This window comes from Caenorhabditis remanei, chromosome V (assembly GCF_010183535.1).
Source record: "Caenorhabditis remanei strain PX506 chromosome V, whole genome shotgun sequence".
NCBI classification, from domain to species: Eukaryota; Metazoa; Nematoda; class Chromadorea; order Rhabditida; family Rhabditidae; genus Caenorhabditis; species Caenorhabditis remanei.
The window spans coordinates 8,697,282-8,716,603 of record NC_071332.1 but is presented as its reverse complement, the minus strand read 5'-3'; the positions used below and the strand labels follow the sequence as shown (position 1 = coordinate 8,716,603).

The window sequence follows — 19,322 nt, the reverse complement described above, 5'->3', positions numbered from 1 at the left end:
TAGAAAGAGTTGAACAAAATAAATTAAACTGAAAGATGTGAGTGGGTATAATCTATAATAGCAAGAAAACAAGATGAGAATCAGGAGGTGAAAAGTGAGAAAAGTCTGAAGCAGCACGTCGTCTGATTGCTCCTGAGTACTAACAGATCGGAGAATAACACGATCTCGTTTCAATCTGTGGTGGAACACATTTCAATGATCTTTTCACTCGGTTCAGATTCCAATCATCTCTTTCTTCACTTTCAACTGGAGCTGGTTCCTCTATGGTTTCTGGAAACTCGGCCGGTTCTCCAAACTCGATTTCGTTTGTTGATTGATCAATTGGAATGAATTTGTCTGTAAACAGTTCCCAATAAATATCTGTTCAATTAGTTCCTATTCTTCTTTTTTCCAAGTATCCATTTAATACACTGGAGTGTGTTTCGATCGTGTCAATATTGAATGTGATAATAGGGACGGCCATTCATTGGCACTAGGAGAAGAAATTAGAAAAAAGGTGAGAGATGATGGCAAATAATAAGTCAAATAAACTTACGATCATCGTACGGATACTTTGAACCGCCGAGATATTTGAGGCACTTTCTTTTTCGAGATTGTTTGCCGCATTGACACTTGGTCCACTCGCTCCATGAAGTCCAGAGAACTAAAAGATCAGTTGATAAAACTATTTAGTGAGTGAAGTTGATTGAAAAACTCACTTTTCTTTCCGTTCTTATATGGTGATGATTTGGTGGATCGTTTGGAACGGATCAGAGCGAAGCCGTCTTCAGGAATTGGGAATGGAAATGGGCTGACAGTGGTTGTTGTTCCATCGGATTCATCGGTCTCCGACTGAAAAATGAAATGAAATTGAAACGAGGGAATATCATAAATCAATTTTTTTGTTTCTCGAGATTTTGATATTCTTTTTTTCAAAACTTCAGGGAGAAATTTCAAATAAAATATCAACTTACATCTCCTAATCTGAATCCAACTGGCTCTTCTGCAATCTTTTCAACTGGCAATTGATCGGTGACCTCAGTTTTCGCTTTATCATCAACCAGCCTCTCCATATCATTGATCATCCATGACAGAGCTCGTGCTGTATCTCCTTCCAGCATCACTTCTTGTCCTGGTTTTCTCGGTGCTTCGGTAGTCGTGCCTACAGTAGTCTCGACGCCATCTGGTATTTTCATTGTTGCCAGAATCTTTCTATTCATTTCCACTTTGTTTCTCAATGCAGCTATTCTTGCTTCCAACTGTCGATTCTCCTCGTAAACTCTGCGATCTTTGTCTGATGCCCAAGTCGGGTGTGGCTCCTGGAAAAGTCAAAAAACTAGAGTTGAAAGGTCTTTTCCCAATGTGTAAACTTAGACTTTGATGCTCTACTTTACATTCCGAACTGTCAAAACTAGAGCAAACTAAATTTTTGCGGCGTCAAACGAAACCGATGGGCAGTGAAAAAAACCTAGAAAAAACAATTGACTCGTTGCCGCGGGTGCAGAGTAAATATCAGTGCAAAGAGTATAAAATAGAAGGTATTCAAGACATTTATCAATCAGCTTCTCATAGCTTTTTCTCAAATTGACTACTCTCAAAATGAACGCCAAACTGTAAGTTTCCTATTATCTTTTCTAAACTATCAAATGCAATTCTCCAATAATTTCAGTCTCATCCTTGTCTCCCTCCTCGTCATCTGCGCCTTCGTCACCGAGACTGATGCTCAATACTACGGATACTACGGATATCCATCATACGGATACGGTGGATACGGAGGATATGGATACGGAAGCTACTACGGATACCCATCATACTACGGAGGATATGGATACTATGGAAAGAGAGAGGCTGGATTTGGACCAAGTCAACAGCAAAACAATCAGTAGGAACTATCGATCTACTGAGACGAATAATAATGCCGACAACAAACTCAAGTATTGATACAATGACAACGACTATTTGATTCGAACGATAATATTTTCATGAAAACAATTCAATAAAACTTTTGATCGATCAATTTCTTGTTATTTCAAACTTACAGTGAAATGAGTGACTGGCTCGGTCGGCTTCGGTGCAATGAATTTTTCTTCTTGGAACTCAAACTTGGAAGGTGTTGGCATTGGCTGAAAATTATTATTGAGATTGATGGAAAAACTATATTCTTCGTACCTTTTGCATTGGTTCAGTTGCTGGAATAGTATACTCTGTAGGCAACACAGCGACAGTTCGGATTTTTCCGAGCCTATTCAGCTTCTTCAATCTCCTGTTTCTTCTTTTCTTCTTCAATGCCTTATTAGTGATCTCTACTGTAACCATCTTTGCTTTCTTTGTTGTAGACTGTTGCTCGAATTCAGATGGACTTGGAACAGTTCTTAGATATGGTCTTGGAGATGCTCTCTGCTCGTTCATAAGTTTTGGGAAGTGCTGCATATTCTGTTGGGAAGTGACGAGTGCAATTTTTGGGTGGTGATTGTATCTCGGCGCGGGCCTCTCTGTAGTCGTCTCCTCAATTGGAGTTGTAGCTGTTGGTTTTTCCGCAACAGTGGGAATAAATGGTAACATAGACATTGGCATTTCAATATGAGTGTTAACCGTCGACGGAGCTCTTCTCACTTCTCCGAGTCTTCTTGTACTTGGAGACATTGCAAATGTTGGAATACTCCTCGATGGTGCTCTTGTACTTGGTTCCAATTGAACTGGTTCCTCTTCCCACATTGGTTCTTTACCAATTGAATACGATCCAACACTGTGTGTAGATCCATCTGTTGGTTCTTCCCGTTCTCCGTCAATTGGGAATGATGGAGGAGGTTGAGTAGATGGAGATTCGGTTCGAGTCTCTTGCTCTTGCTCTGGCTCAAACTCAGTAGCCATCGTTCCAGGAGGAGCTGCGAAGGTAGGAACAGAAACTTCTGGAAGTGGCTCCTCCAACGTATACTTTCCTCTAAAGTTAACATCTTCTGGCTCCATAATTGCTTCATGATCAACTATCTTAGCAGTTGGGTAATGTGGAGTCACAGTTTGTGGAATGGGTTCAGTGAATTCAGTTGTTGTTTCTATTTCAGTTGTAGTTGTTGGAGCTTCAGTTGTTGTTGTTGTAGTTGTCGTTGTCGTGGTGGTTGTTGATGTAGTCGTTGTAGTTGGTGTGGTGGTTGAAGGCGTCGTAGTTGGCTCTTCAGTACTTTTTGGATACTTTTCAAATTCAAACGTAGTTGGAACTGATGGATGTGTAGGTTTTGGTGATTGTGGAGCCATTCTAACAGTCTCCTCAAAATATTCTTCTTCTTCATCTGACATGACTCCAACTCCGGTTCCTCCTCTGTTCATGACAGAGAAATTGTCAGATGTTGAGGCGGATACAGTAGGGGAAGATGTTGGAGCTAAACGAAACGAAATAAACTTGAGGAAAAAAATAGGAGAAACTCACCTCTAGGTGCTGGTGGCATAGCGGTCGTTGGAGAGATCATATGGAAGTTTCGGTTTCCTCTTGTTTGTGCGTCTAAAATTAAAACTAATTTTTTATGTTCTCAATGTTTGAATCCGTTCTGAAAACTTACATTTAGCCTCATCTGGAGTTTCTGGTTCGTAATCCTGATACAGCTGTTTCATTGCCATTTCCCTATCCGCTGCTTCTGGATCCTCATAGTCCAAATTATTCTTCTTTGGTGGAGAATTACACGATTGGAACTCCTGAAAACTTTCATCTTATGAATAAATGTCCTTGAAAAGTTAATCCCTTCTCGTCACGTCAATTATCATTCAATTGAGCGAGAAAAAAACGGAGACGAATGTGGGTTAGTAATCGTTTTAGGAGAGAGAAGAAATCAAAAAGATAGAGAAATAGAAAGACATTACTACTGTCACAACCAACGCCCTGAACTGGGAAATCAAGGAACAAAATGTCAGGAAGACGTACCTTATTGTGTCCAATACATTTATATCCACGAACTGTTGAGCACGCACGGACACGGATCATCACATTGTTGGAGCAAAATGACCATGGGGACCACATTGACCATGATGAAGATATTACAGAGACTGGAACGAGTTACATGGATTTTTCATTGAGTAAAAAAGAATGAAACGACTTACATGGTTCAAATTGTGACGTTACAGTTGTCGTCACTGTGAACATCAAAAACAGAAAAAGAAACTTCATTTTTTAATGGTTGAAAATTGAAGTTCTCCTCGTTTTTATGCTGTCCGGAGATCAGATCCTGAAGAGGAACAAGTATTTTTTCTGCTATTTTTCTTGTGATACTCGTGTGTGTTTCTCGAAAAAGATTGAAATCTGTTTGAATTCTTGAGGTGAGTGGCGGAATAAGGTGACGGCAAAAAAGAGACAGGAACGGATATCTGAGGTATAGATCAATCGATGGGCGGCTTTGGAAGTTTTTGGAGAGAAAATGGCATGGGATTTTGTATGAAAAAGAAAAACAAAGAGGATGTGTTCGATAAAAGAAAAATTCTGATCGTTTTCATTGGGAACTGTAAATTCATAGAAAAAGAAGAAGGGACCTTTGGAAAATATTGAGAAATCTGACAAAATAAAAATTATGCAACCTGCAAAAAGCAAAAAGTTAAGTGAGAGTGTTTAGAATAGTCAACGTAAAAGCTTGATCGTTCTTTTCTCGAATTTCAAAATTTGAAATGCTCTATAAACTTCGTTTGTACAGAAGATTCCATAAAAATGTTCCATTAATGTCGATATGAGCCATTGAAGCTAGCATAAAAAATAATATATGCTCAATTGATAACAGGAACAACTTGTCTCACATGAGAGCTGAAACTAACGGCTAATAAGAATGCCAGACAATATGGAAATTGAATGAAACCGAGTCTCATCTTTTGGAAAAGACAAAAGGATGTGCGGTGTGTCTCAATAAAGGTTGTCTCCAGCAGTCGGTTAGCTTTCTTTCATCCAAATTCTCTTTTCGGATGAAGGGGGGTCATTCGGGTGAAAGTCGTATAAGAATGATGTGAAGAGATATGGGGAATCAGCCGTTAATTGGGGGAAAGAAAAAGAAAAGAGACAAAACGAAAGCCACCTGCTGGGAAGAAACGAAAGAAAAAGGGAATTTATCATTCTCCGGACGGTTTTTCTTTATTCGTTTCAAAATACTATTTTCCTCACTCGAAACGTGGTATTTGACCTGTGGTGTAGGCACATCGCCCTCAAAGTTTATCTTTCGAGATTATCTTTCCCTCAGGCGCCCCGCATGTTTCTGGCGCCGGGTAGTCAACGAGGCCAAGTTTTATTGTTTTTCCGAGAGAGAAAGCACTTCGTGTTCACACCTGTTATAGGCATGAAACAATTGCTTTTATCTTGAGATGCTGATCAAATGAGGTACTGAATAGGTATCAAGTCTTGGGATACTGAATATTTCAATTCAGATTTCAAGATAATTTGCAAAATAACTATAAAAGTATATATGAAAAAGTGAAATGAGCACCTGACTTTTATAAAATGTAGTGTATCATACCGTAACCTGTTATGTATTTAATAAAAAACGCGTATCTTCATTGGAAAGAGAAAAATCAACATTTCTGAAAGAGAATAGAGAAACGAACTGAAAATCGGACGGATTCTGTTTGAACCTTCAGATGAAACAAATGCAAATCAGATGTAGTAAGAATTTTCATAGGATTATTCATATTTGATTTGAAGTGGGAATTATACTCAGTTCCTTACGAAAAACATATTTAAGACAGCCAGATTTGAATAGAATCTAGTTTCCAAGCGTCTTACCGCTCAATGTCTATTCCCTTGGAAAATTCGAATTCTTTGTTGCCGTGGTGCAGAAATCTGAAAAATTCCTTGCATTCATCTTAAGTTCAACTACTACACAAGATCATAAATAGATGAAAAGAATAACATACGTATCTCTATTTCTGTTATTGTACAACACAGGACGTCTAGGAGAATCGAATGGTTGGGTCCGATTGTTGTCTAATGATTGGTCAACGTTGAATAATGGTTTTTCGCATCGATTTCAAGAGTTCAAGACGAAGGTGTGAAAAGCTTCATTTGACATCCATCTCAAAAAAAAAATCTTGAATTCATTGTCATCTCATTAAAATTAAATGACGGCCTGTGAATCGGCAGAGAAGAAGTCTCATCAATGATGGCTCAAACTTGGCAACGAACAAAGTGTCGAGATCAAAAAGTTTTGAGTTGAGTTCTCGCGAAATGGTTCTAACATTATAGGGCACAAACACACAAACATGTTTCTTAAAATTGGGATTTTTAGTCGGAATCTCGTATATTATATCAGCCTTTTCTATATCACTGTTCAATCGAATGATCTCACAATTTGAAATAGTTGATACCAACGTTCGGTGAACAAATTCACTGACAATGACCTCTTGAACACTTCTATACAAATTTCGTGCAAACTTGTGAAATTCTGAATGTACCAATTGCTGCCATTCTCCATAACATTATTTCCTTCTCCCGTATTCCTATTCTCCATCTTATACATAGTTTGACAAATTCCAGTTTTTTTTATCCTATTACTTTCCATAATTTCTTTCCATAATTATTTTGTGCTTGAATTAGGCAAAAGTGCAAAAAAAGTGTAATCTGGTTAATTATAGTGATGAGTGCGAAGGAGCAAAGCGAGCGGAATGCCGCGTCTTGTATCGAATCTCGGCACTTTGCCCTCAAATTGGTCCATGTACTAGAGTGTCGTCTCGCGAGAATCAGTTACAGCACTTTGCGAGAATTCCAGCTGAATCCAGCATCGTCTCGTTTCGTTCTGTCTCGTTTTGTCCAGCATAAAGTTCAGCATATTCTCGTTCAGCACAGTTCAGCAAAGTTCAGTTCAGCAAAAGTTCAGTTACAGCATATTCCAGCACGTTTAATTTATTTTTCATTCCCGCAAAATTTCATGCTGGACATTGCGAGACGAACGTGGCCATTCTTTCGTATGAAGAAATTTAATTTTGACGTTTCTAATCATTTTTTCATGCAAATTTTTACGAAATGAATGTTGAAAATAAAGCAAAATTGACATTTTTAGAACCGTGACCTTTGAAAAAAGTTCAAAATGAAGGAATACTGTACTTGATTCACAATGAAAGATCACGGAAATAACACTTTAGCATAGATTTCTCTATTTTTCTCACAGAAAAATAATTCACGTTTGTCTCGCGAGATTCTCGTAATGTCCAGCATGAAATTATGCGGGAATGAAAAATAAATGAAACGTGCTGGAATATGCTGTAACTGAACTTTTGCTGAACCGAACTTTGCTTAACTATGCTGAACGAGAATATGCTGAACTTTATGCTGGACAAAACGAGACAGAGCAAAACGAGACAATTGCGAGAATATGCTGGAATCAGCTGGAATCGTCTCGCGATACGACACTCTACCATGTACCACTCTCCGTTTTCTGTTTATTTTCAAAGACTCTGTTGAAAAGTGTCCGAAAAATATCACACACTTTGATCAAAATTTGTGTTTGGTTAAATTTTAGAAAACAAATTTTGGTCAAACAGTTAGTTTTTGAAAAGTTTTACTTTTCCCCCGATTTTCAAATTATTCAAATAATCAGACAAGCAACTTGCCCAGCCCTGCTCGAACCCAATGTCTTAGAAGATTCTAAATTCCACATTCTTATAATTTCTGTAGTTCTAAATACAAATGATTTTTCAAACTGTGTTGAACATCTTTCGTACACAACGCCTTCCAACCGAAGAATTATAATCCACTTATTTCCGAATCTAGGAACTCATCACAAAGTGTGCCTTTTTGACTAGTTTCAGCCAAGTTGTTGGATCTGAAAGTTTAGTGCTGACTATCCCAAGAACCCACTTTTCGCTTATTTTCAGAACTTATTCAATGACAGGTATTTAAATATTGATACCTATTTCTGGTTTCGTTTATTTTCCAGACAGTCGTTGATCTATTCTCATATTAAGATAAATCTACATTAAAAGTATGCCCTTCTGGCAAAGAAAATACTAGCACCCAGAATGCCTACAATAAAGAACAGTAAACTATCCAAATCCCTCTTGTCTCCTAAAAAGAAGCTGAAGTCCAATTACATTCCTGAAAAATCGTATTGTCTCATTTGATTGTCGGTGGTAGCGCCACGCACTTTCATCTCCCATTCCCTTCACAACCCGATAGGAAACACTACGCGGACTTATCACCAGTTCTGTATCAAGTTTTCCACGAAATAAAACGAAGAAGCGGTCAGCTTTTCGATTCTCGAATCGTTGTCTCTCATTTCTATCATCTCCACTCATTTAGAGAAGGAGAAGGACATCGGAAGAACATCTCTCTGCCGAAACAAAACAGGATAGTTGGCTAGGTTATGAAGTGGAAATTGGCAATTAGCAGTGACGGTGGTTGTGATGAGAACTTCACAGAAAATCATCAAGTATTTAGACGCCCCTTCGCTAGGCTATAAATCAAACTTTTTATAAGGTGTCTAACGTTTGTTCCGTATTCTATCCGGTTTTTCAATCTCTCTTTGTTTCTCAGTCCACACACGAGCCGTTGATTCTTATCGCTTTCCTTTTTCCTTACCGGATCGGAACACTTTTCTTGTCTTTTTGTGGGTCAAAAAGATATTAGATACACGGAGATATCATAAAAAGAAGGAGAAGAAGAGAAATAAGAACGGTTTTCAAATAAATAATAATTTATTTGGTCGATGGACTGACGGGCTCGATGATGAATGATACAATCTGAGTCTGCCAACGAGACTATACACAACAACGAGATGATGATGAGGTTTGGATTGTGAGAAGAGGAAAAGTAAAGAGAAAACAAAAATAAAGAAAACGAGAGGATATGATGAGGCTTGGTGGGATCATCTCGGTGCGACGCAGAAGTTGAACATCGTCTACCGCGATCCACTGACGATATTGGTTTATCGCCGGGTTCCGTCCTCGAAGAAGACTCCTCCGTCGAGAGCGCAGTACCTGAAAATAATCAGTTTTAGCAATCAAAAATCTCCATTTCGGATTCAATATCCAATACTGAGGTATTGAGAGAAAACTCACTTCGGGCAGATTCCCTTCTCTCCTGGAGTTCCAGCTGGTCCTGGTGGTCCTGGTGGTCCAGATTGTCCGTCGACTCCTGGTGGTCCGTCTGGTCCTGGGGCTCCCTTTGGTCCTGGTGGTCCTGGTGGTCCGTCGTTTCCTGGGGCTCCTGGTGGTCCTGGTGGTCCTGGTGGTCCAGCATCTCCTGGCTCTCCTGGTGCTCCTGGGGTAAGTGGCTCTGAGATAGCTGGGGTTCCTGGCTCTCCGGCTGGTCCTGGGGCTCCGGCCTCTCCTGGTGGTCCTGGTGGTCCACGTGGTCCTGGAGATCCTGGGGCGGCGTCGGTTCCTGGGCGTCCTGGGGTTCCAGCCTCTCCTGGGTCTCCTGGTGCTCCTGGTGGTCCTGGTGGTCCGGGTGGTCCTTGTGGGCATGGCTTGCATGGTGGTGGGGTGGTTGGCTCACATGGGGCAACTGGTGGCTTTCCTGGGGTTCCTGGAGTTCCTGGTGCTCCTGGACGTCCTGGCTTTCCTGGCTTTCCTGGTTGTCCAGCTGGTCCTGGTGGTCCTGGAAGGCAGCATCCCTCGCATTGGAGGTTTGGAGCTGGGTTGACTTCTGGTCCTCCGTAAGCTTGACGGGTGGTACGATTGCGTGGTGGAACTGGTCCAGCGTTGGCCTTCATGTAGTTGACCTCAGCGAAGATGTCCTTAGCAGATCCCTACAAAAGAAACGAAGGGTAAGAAAATGATAGAACAAAAAATGGAATCGAATTGTAGAATGTTCAAAGCAAAGCTATTGAAAATAAAATAAAATAAATAGAAGCTTACCTTGCAGAAGTTGATCTCGTGGTGCATCTGTTGTCTAACATGCGACACGTACGAATAGACCATTGGAAGGGTCAAAAGAACCGAAGCGACGGCGGCAATAGAGAAACCAACAGCGGCATAGGCCACAAATTTGTAGGCTTTGAGCCTACCGTCAGATTCCATAATGTGTTGCAAAAGGAAGGCTGATGCGAGTTTCTTCACCGCCTGATCGTCCTTTTATACCATAGTGATCCGCGAATACATCGCTCCGCCCAATGCGGGGCTGTCCGCATGAAGATATCGACGAGTCGTTGCGCGGAGAGAGTGAAGAGATGCGGAAAGATGAAGACGCAGATGGTTGAGAGAAAGGATATGGGTCATATTGAATTGAGATTTGGCATGATTTTTGAGGTTCGAGACGAGAAAAGGAGTCAAAAAGATTGGACTATTTGGTGTGATATGTGGAAATGACCAAAATATCAAATATGCAAATACACAAGGAAGTTGAAAAAGTGTGTAAGTTTTTACCGTAAGTTTTGGTTGCTTGGTTAGAATGTGAGAGAAATCGTGGCTTTCAGAGCTATTCATTTTCTTTAAAGTGTTTTAAGAACAAAATAATCTGGCATTTTGGGGTTTCGACGCGTTTAGTGGCGAGAGCTTCATAATTTTATACGTTTTGAGGCACTGCGGTTTTATTGTGCATCATTATTTAACTTTGAAATGCATTTATGTGAAACATTTCAAATTCAAGCAGCTAAGTCTGTAGGTTTATTGTATCTGTAAGTTCTAAGTCTGTAGGTTTTATTGAACACATGAAAAAGTTAGAAACTCCCACTTTTGAGAGCTTTCCCTGAAAAAATAGGTTCATCATTTTACATTGCTCACATGTGTTCTTCTATGTTCATTAAATGGCCCCTTATTGAAAAAGCCATGTTCCTCTAGGATGAGAATCCGTTGGAGTCTATGATGAGAATCCGTTGAAAATCAAACTTGTTCTTGACCAATTCCAAAGCATTTATTTCCCGAGCAATGTTCTAGAAGCCCCATGAGCTAAAATTTTGATGTTATCTTCGAAAACTTTCCTTTCCTCTCCAAACGTTCACACTTTCTCTTCAGGAAATCCCACATCTACACCACACGATCCTCTAGAAAAATGTTAGATAAGAATCCTAGATTCTGGAATACAGTACACACCTTCTCTCCTCCTCTGCATCACATGACCACCTCCGTTCACGCGCGTTTATGTATTATTGTTCTAGAGGTCGTTTTCGGGATAAGAGGGTGCCCCCGGGGTGGCGAACGGAACAGAAAAAAGGTCATTGATTATCTCGTTTGTACAATCAGAATATATCGTCTCGTGATGAATTTGCCATTGATGATCAAGGTAGACTCCTTTCTGATTCTGACCTGAAATTGAGGGTAGGGATCTAGTTTGAAATCAAAATCTAGGGTTCAGAAATTGAAAGTGTTCTAGAGTTGAAATTAATGAAGGTGTCCGATAGATCTTTATCTGCGAGATTTCCCGTACTTGAGATGTTTGATCATCGGGAATCATTCTTTTTCCAGATTCAGAATTTGAATAATCTTCTTTGTGAGAGGCATCTTTCTGTTTATTTTGTTCAAAATTAGAAGAAAATTCAATCATCTAGTCAAGTGACAGGACAGAACTTAAACATAACTGAAACTAACAGAAGTTCCATTACAGTATCCAGATTCAAAATTGTTCTGCGCTTTCTGATGTTAACATGGATGTTCAAACAGATCTAGGTGGTTCTGGAAACCCAACACAACTCTAAAAGTACAAACTAATGAACGTTCTTTGTTCCTTTTTAACCTAACCAAGGAGAGATCCTTAGCATTTCTCCCCCAATCCAGCTTCTAACGTGACGTCACAAACGACGTCAATTCATCATCTGAAAGCAACGACCTTGATAACACCCATAGAAGCAATATTAATAATCAAAAGAGTCTTTTCCCTCTGTAAGGGCGCCGACTATTCACGCATAATAATCAATCCAGTCTCGGAAAAAGAGGTGCGGTCATGAAGCTTCTCCTTTATCACATTTCTCTCTCGTTTTTCTGTTTTTTCTTATTCAGGGAATGTCTAATCGTGGAGAACAGAGATACGGATGGATATGATCTCTATTCTTCCTCATTTCGTTCATTCAGTTACTCTTTTTACGAGGTACTAAAGTTTAAGAGGATGAAATGTTGCAAAGTGTGTCAACGTCTTCTTCTTCTATCTTTCATCTCCAAAGAATTCAGAAAAGAACACCTTTTTGAAAGACATATCGAGTTTTTGCGTTTCCTGCCATTGATCCAGCAACGGTTTTTCTTATCACCAACTTATCACAGACTGGATTTTTTCAAAGAGGTGGAGAGAAGAGTAAATTCCAAAAGGATTCGTTAACGACGTAATGACACACAATCTTGGATTTCGTCACGTTTATGTTGAAAGTTCGTCTGCCATAATCTAGTTTTTCTTTATTTTTATTGCTGACTGTTGCTCTGCGTTCGAATTCTTGGATTCCGGATATTCCTGGTATATATATTTTTAGGGAGATAATTGTTTGAGCTCACAAGTTTTGATGATGAAAATTCGAACTTCAAACAAAAAATATGAATTTTTAAAAACCGCTCCCTTATGTAGTCTACAAGAAACACCGTACTCCCTCAAAAATACCGTATTCCGTCAACTATAATAAACTTTTCAAAGGTTTCCGAACGTTCGAACGAGAAGTCAGTACAAAATGTGAATATCCATTAGATGCACTTTCCTCTATAATTTCCTCGTTTATTATCATTAATCTTTCAACGACAGTTCTCATTTTCCTTTCTTTTTCTCTTCTTCTCGTTATATTTCTCGACACGAAAACAATAATAACAACAGGGACACTACACATTCGGATACCCGTTTATATATGCAAACAGACAAATGTCACCCCCTCCCACAAATAGAAATGCAATCAGTCAATTATTGATTTTTGATGAAATTAGATCCGATCATCAGTCCGCATGAGACAATGGGAGTTCCGAATTGATTTCAAACATCGCTTTGAACATGTATGATTTGCTCATATTCAGGAAATATAAATCTCGATTTATGTCCAAAACAAATTTCACAAGATTCTTTCGTTGAAGAGCCACGCAAACGAGGAGCATTGCAACGCCAACACCGAGGAAGAGGCATCCAGTCACGACGAATACAGGCTCTTGTTGCTGAAAAATATACTTTTTATTAGAATTCCTATTCAAGTTTGTGAATTCTTTCTGAAATAGTGTATAAGAGGTCATATACAGTTTCAGTGGGAATCTTCTTCAACCTTTCAATTGAATTTAGTTTCCAAAAAATTAATATATTCTGTTCGGTTACATATCTCTTTCAGTTGTCAGTTTTCTTTCACCTAATGAATACAATTTATCCTTCTGCTTCATCTAATTCTTACGGTTAATTTTCCAACATTCCGATGTCCAACTGTTTTTTTCTCTTTCAAATCATCCGTAATTTGCTAAAAGACCAAAAAAGAAAAAGAAACAAACGGATCATTCTCTCTCCACCTTTTTTGTCAATTAGACATAATGTTGATGACAGAAAAAGAACAACGAAAGTGAGAAGCATCCATGAAAAGGAAAAAGAGAAGAGATAATTTAAGGATGTATAAAAGATGTGCGGCGTTGATAACGGTCATCTGCGTCTCGTACAGGTGTATTGTCATTTCAGGATGAAAGCGAGAAGAAGTTGTCACTTTCGGGAGAAGCGAATCGGGTAGCCGTTTGTGTTCCGTGTGTCGCGGCTTTTTCTGTTTTCATGTTTCAGTTTCAACAGAATTTTGGGGATTCCGGAATTGAGACGGAAATTGAGATTTTGGAAAGCCTAGAACCTTTTACGGATTTCAGGCACAATGAAATGGAGTGCAGCTTATTATGAGATACTTTCTGTTAAAAAACTTATCAAAGAAAACGTTCACTTGTTTGGAAAAACACCTAGTTGATTGAACTTTCCAAATTTCGAATATCTACCGTGCTCTAACAGTAGAATATCAAACTGCATTTCTCTCTAACCGATCAGTACTCGGGAAAACATTTTCAATAATCATATCAGTAATTTCATCCATTCTTGCATCATCTCGACGATAAAACTGGAACATTGCCTTAATATAGTAACACTGTTAGACAAAGTTTGGTTACATGGAAGAGTTAATCTCAAAAATGAGTAATTATGGTATGCTGCTATGATACGTATATCTACACAGCAGGTTCTCCACTTCCTTCCAAATTCACCAAATTCCTTTCCATTTTTTACATCTCCATCACATTATTTAATTTTTTTTGTCCCTAATTTTGGTGATTGACCATCATCACACTCCCCATCCCGCAGTGCGCGTTGATTTAGGAAACCAGCTGATAGTGGAAAGAGGGGATAAGAAGCCGAAGCCGTAGAACATAATCAAATTTAAACGATAGGCAACAATGCGTATCTATCTGTCACTCGACCGTTTCACTCAATTCTCTCATTCTTTCACTCACTACGATCAAAACGATAATCCCGCTGAGAATAAGGGTGGTGCCGACGACGAAAAGACCGGAGAGGGCGAGAACAGTTGCAGCTGATGAGGGACCTTTCTTACGGCTTTCTTGTTCGTGCTGAAAATTGAAATTTAGGAGTTTCATGGGGACACATGGGGTTGGAAAATAATGAGAAAGTATTATCGATCCCTGGGAAATTAAGGTTCTTAGAAACTACAAGATCGTAAAGCTGATAAGCTATTCCCATCATTTTCAGTCACAAAAGGAATTCTCAAGTGTGAAACAAAATGAAAACTATGAACATTGTGCGAAAAAAATACATTAGAAATGAGTCATGAAAAATGGGAATGATAGACTTTTACCAACAATAGACTTTTTCAGGAACTATAAAACTGAGCATGACAAACCTTATCGAAAACAGGTGTTGCCATTCTTCTCAACGGATCTTCTTGTGAACTGTACTGCTTCTGAGGCACTTTGATCTTTTGACTGAGCGCCGGAGAATGATCCTGAAATTTGAAACTTTCAAAACACTGAATTATAATTTAGATATCCTTTCAAACCTGTGCATGAACATTATCCGAGAAGTTAATAATCAGGTGAGTTGGTTTTTGAATACGGTATTCTCTGTCCATTTTCAGTTAATTCAAGATTTCAGTGAAAATCACGTCAGAATGAAAAGAAACTAAAAGTGAACAAAAAATGGAAATGAATCAGAAAAGAGGGATGACTAACAAATATTTATAAATGCTCTCACTCTAACTCTCCGAAGTAATCAATAATTTTGTCTGTTATCAACCATATTTTTTCTCTCTTCCATCCACATCATTTCAATGTCTCTGTTTGCCCTTCCCTCACCAAAAATGTCACAACTTTTCCGTGTTTCCCTTTTTCCCTCTTAAATGTGTTTCATAACTGTTCTCATTACTTCTCATCATTTCGCATCTTTTCCCGGATGCTTGGAGAATTGTACCAATCGGTTTTTATTCCACTTACATCATTTTGATTTAAAATTCAGTTTGACCTATTCTTACTATTTAATAACTTCATTTGGGTTTCTTTTTGTTAAAACCAAGAAGGTCTTCGAGTCGAAATGGTGTCTAGTCTAATTGTGTCCATTTTATATTAGTAGGTCATGACGAACCCGAGTTGATGTTTCTCTAGAAAAGAGCACAAGTCATGAGACAACTGAAAAATATGATTGATAAGAGAGCGAAGAAGCTTCTTTCTTGCACAGAAAGACAATTTCTTATTAAAAATTCAGGTTCGTGTGGTGGTCTTTTAACCAAACATGATCCACTTTTTTCTAGTTAATTCATTCAATTTCCTTACATCATCCATTCTGAACGCCACGTCACTTCATCTTATTCATCATCTTTTTGTACTAGATGTCAGTTTTTTCTCTCTACAATACATCATGCACTTCATTTCTGTTGCTGAATGGTTGGTTGCCACGTCATAAATCAAGAGTAGTGGATGAAATAGAATGAGAAACATGAAGGCAGAAAAAATGAAGTCTAGTGGAATGTTTCGGTTTCTTTTCCAGATTTCGTAGTTTTTTGTTGAATTAAAATTAGCTAAAATTCGAAACTGATAGAAATTTTAGACGAATTAAAAGCTAGATAAAACCTTCTCAAAAGTTCAATTTTTATTCCCAGAACAGGATACCAAGAGTCTAATATCCCGGAGAAGTCTCCGATTCATTCTGATTGAAATTAACAATCGTTTCCTATGTTTCCATTCCAAGAGAAAGTAATCACGGCGAGTTCTTCGCTCTTTTTTCTAATTTAAGACAGAATGTTTGCATTCTGATTCCAATTTTCTAAATGAGAAATATTCGAAAGAAGAACAAAAATAAATGTTGTCTGATTGGGGAGACGTGACCCATATCAACGTCATAAGCATTCGCAAAGGGATAGCTCGAGATTTTAAATTCATAAATGATTACTTCTTTGATCAGAATGTCAATTAGTAATGATGACGATCATTCGTACACAGTGACAATCATTTTTCAAATATAAGTCTAGATCAAAAAACTTACAAAAATCGACGAAAGAGCTTCTCAGAAGACGTATATAAACTGACTGAATGATGTTATATCGCTTTCTTCTTGTTCTTTTTTTCTTCCATTCTGTTTCTTTTTCTCCTTTTTTATTGTATGTGTCACCTATGTTTTCAAATGTTTGTATTTCAAAGCGTAGCCAAAAAACTAAGAGATGAGAGGGCAAAACAACAACAAATTTTTGTATTTTTCTACATGTTGTGTTATTTTTTAAGATAAAATTAGCCTAGATGAACCCTCCCCCCCCCCTTTCCTTAGATTGGTGCTCCCAATAGGCCACGCCCCTTTTCTTTGAGTATCTCACCATTTGGTATGGAGATGTTGGTCGAGATGGCAGTAATATGGTATCCAGATGAAGTGGACGGCTTACTGGTACCATCAGAAAATTGTTTCCATTTTCTTCTCCTTCGTTATCATTATTGCTTCTCATCATGATTGAAAACTCGTTTCGTCTGAAAAAAAACTGATTTGCAGAGAAAATCTCGAAATGTCTTCGAACAATCAAGGAGAAAGAGATGTTGAATCGGGAGCTGGTGATGTTTCGACAGGAGGAACTTATAACTCGAAACGCATGCAAATGGCTCAAGCCCAAGTCAATGATGTCATCGATGTGATGAGAGTAAGTTTGAGAATATTGATCATTTACAAACAATAGTTATAGCTAAGAACTTTCAGAACCTTTTTTTTGAAATTCTGGAAGTTTTATCTAAATCTGAATCTGGATGACGTTAGAGTTTTTGAATTTTTGAATTTCGAATTCAATGAAATCAAAAATCTGAAAGTATCAGGAACTTAATCAAAACTCAAATCACCTATTTCTGTCCTTAAAATTCCCAGACAACTTATTATTTTTTATTATCTCATAAACATGTCTGGTCCTGGTTCCAAAATAATCTTGATTGAACACTTATCACTACGGGGAAATTGATTCGTGGAATGTTTTGTACTATTTTGAATTCTTCTTTCGCCTTTTCGCGGCCCTATCAAGCAGAGGGATTCTTCAAGGTGTTAAGTAAACAGTAAAGGAAAAGGAGAACATGAGACGCAGAAATTTTGAATTGAAGAGGTGTTTGTCTAATGAAAATGAAAGCTTATGCAGAACGACTTCTAATTTCAGAATAATGTGAACAAGGTGATGGAGCGTGAAGCTCAACTCAACTCTCTGGATCATCGTGCTGATGCTCTCCAGAACGGAGCATCTCAATTCCAACAATCGTCTCGTACTCTTCGTCAGAAGTACTGGTGGCAGAACATGCGTGTAAGTTTCTATAGAGTAAATTCAGATAATTGTTACTAGGCCTAAGCGATTCTAGTAGATCTAGAGGTTTGAGAAAACAAATCAACAACGATTTTTTCAGATGATGATCCTTCTCGGACTCATCGCCTTCCTCATCATCGGAATTCTCATCATCTGGCTCACCAACTAAACTACTTCTCAACACATTCCAAATCGTCCCACCATACTCAGCATAACTCTTCCATCTTTGTACTTTTGTATACTTACTCCAAAAGTTATTTTAATACAGTAATGTCCCCTCTCTCTCTCTCTTCTTCTAAGACTACTTTCTCAAAATTAGTCTCTGATTCCGCTCTTCCCTTCCTGAACTCTCCGAGATATATCTCATGGCACAGTAACCGGTGCAACCAACTCTGTAGGTGCGAAACGAACGACATTACAACGAAATAAAGCTTGAAAAAAATGTAAAAGAGAATGGATCGACAAACTTTTAATGGAAACAGGAGCCAGGTCACAATGGCTATATGAGCTCCCCCGCTGCCAGCCGACACGCGCCAACCACAAAAATCAATTGAGCAAACAGTGTGAAATTCGGACTCGTTTCGCCAAACATCTGTTTAGTTTTTGTTAGTCACTAAACACAAATGAAAACGAGCAAAAGGAGAACTGAAAAGAATGAAAAGTTGAGTTATTTCGCATTGAAACTGGAAGAAAGGACGAAAGGAACAAGGAATTGGAAAAAAGTTATATGAGAATTGAGGTGAGAAGAAAAAAAGAAGAAGAATAAGGAATTCAATGAGGTGAAATGTTTATTATTGCCAAAGAATAGAACATCACTTCGAGATCAAGAAAGTATTCCGTCGTTTACGTGGTAGTACTGTAGAAGTGACAACGCTGTGAAAAGACCAGTGACAAAAAACGGTCCAATAATATAAACAAATCTCGAATCTTTCTGAAAGTGAAACGATAACTCGCAACTATGAATTCTGAAACCAACGTGTTCATCGCTTTTTCCTTCCAGTTTCCTTTGCAAAAACTTCACAGTACTCTCTAACAACTCGGTCATCTCCTCACTTTTTCCAAAAAAGACATTCCACAACCACGATGAAAACATTTGATCGGCATCAGTTTCACAACAGAACGTTCCTTCATATACATAATCTTCCTGGTAAATGTGTTTGCATCTCTTCGTTCCTGATTCTTTACACAATTTTCGAAACTTAGATTCAGTCAGATTGAACTTTTTGAGATCTTTTTGAGAAGCACATCCCGATGAGAAGAGAAACGAAACATGTTCAAGTTCGACAATTTCAGTGAGAAGAACCTGCTGGAAACACGCTTTTAAAGTGATGTTGCTGCACTCTTCGTATTGAAGAATACGAAATTCTTTTTGGCGAGTTCGAGATATAACTGGGCAGCGAATCTGAATATTCTATAATTACAGTACTCTTCCCTGAGGAACTTACTGATTCAGGTGATTTGAGATGAACTTGATCTAATAGAAGAACAATTGGAAACAAAATTAACATTTTCATTGTTTACTTTATGTGTCTTTCGTTTTAAAAAAAACTTCAAATAATCAGATTTTTGCTACCTTTCATCAATAAATCAGAATAATTCATTCACGCAGAGGCCACGCATTGATCGCCTTATAAAAAGCCGAAAAAGGTAAAAAGCTTCTAAAAAAATTTCAAAATTACCATGATTTTCATATGAATTTTC

The 19,322-nt window shown here is 38.4% G+C and overlaps 6 protein-coding genes across 6 annotated transcripts; 2 read left to right on the top strand and 4 right to left on the bottom strand.

Moving 5' to 3' along the window:
- Window positions 1-139: 139 nt before the first annotated feature.
- On the bottom strand, window positions 140-4,135 carry GCK72_018280 (uncharacterized protein; the record flags this gene model as incomplete). Its single annotated transcript, XM_003114322.2, has 10 exons — window positions 140-336; window positions 536-643; window positions 699-831; window positions 954-1,298; window positions 2,019-2,102; window positions 2,149-3,356; window positions 3,404-3,475; window positions 3,534-3,666; window positions 3,893-4,014; window positions 4,069-4,135. 10 exons carry the CDS (start codon window positions 4,133-4,135, stop codon window positions 140-142), a joined length of 2,469 nt encoding a protein of 822 aa, XP_003114370.2.
- Window positions 1,579-1,865, top strand: GCK72_018281 (uncharacterized protein; the record flags this gene model as incomplete). Its single annotated transcript, XM_053732475.1, has 2 exons — window positions 1,579-1,592; window positions 1,649-1,865. The coding sequence occupies 2 exons, from the start codon at window positions 1,579-1,581 to the stop codon at window positions 1,863-1,865; spliced, it is 231 nt and encodes a 76-aa protein (XP_053581388.1).
- A 4,726-nt stretch (window positions 4,136-8,861) lies between the features above and the next one.
- Window positions 8,862-9,957, bottom strand: GCK72_018279 (uncharacterized protein; the record flags this gene model as incomplete). The annotated part of the gene is made up of 3 exons (XM_003114270.2): window positions 8,862-8,913; window positions 8,995-9,686; window positions 9,796-9,957. 3 exons carry the CDS (start codon window positions 9,955-9,957, stop codon window positions 8,862-8,864), a joined length of 906 nt encoding a protein of 301 aa, XP_003114318.1.
- A 2,823-nt stretch (window positions 9,958-12,780) lies between these two features.
- GCK72_018278 (uncharacterized protein) lies at window positions 12,781-14,936 on the bottom strand (the record flags this gene model as incomplete). The annotated part of the gene is made up of 4 exons (XM_053732474.1): window positions 12,781-12,993; window positions 14,302-14,418; window positions 14,709-14,810; window positions 14,865-14,936. 4 exons carry the CDS (start codon window positions 14,934-14,936, stop codon window positions 12,781-12,783), a joined length of 504 nt encoding a protein of 167 aa, XP_053581387.1.
- Window positions 14,937-16,850: 1,914 nt separating this feature from the next.
- Window positions 16,851-17,790, top strand: GCK72_018277 (uncharacterized protein; the record flags this gene model as incomplete). Its single annotated transcript, XM_053732473.1, has 3 exons — window positions 16,851-16,982; window positions 17,481-17,621; window positions 17,722-17,790. The coding sequence occupies 3 exons, from the start codon at window positions 16,851-16,853 to the stop codon at window positions 17,788-17,790; spliced, it is 342 nt and encodes a 113-aa protein (XP_053581386.1).
- GCK72_018276 (uncharacterized protein) lies at window positions 17,518-19,135 on the bottom strand (the record flags this gene model as incomplete). The annotated part of the gene is made up of 4 exons (XM_053732472.1): window positions 17,518-17,838; window positions 18,469-18,552; window positions 18,598-19,023; window positions 19,067-19,135. 4 exons carry the CDS (start codon window positions 19,133-19,135, stop codon window positions 17,518-17,520), a joined length of 900 nt encoding a protein of 299 aa, XP_053581385.1.
- Window positions 19,136-19,322: the final 187 nt, after the last annotated feature.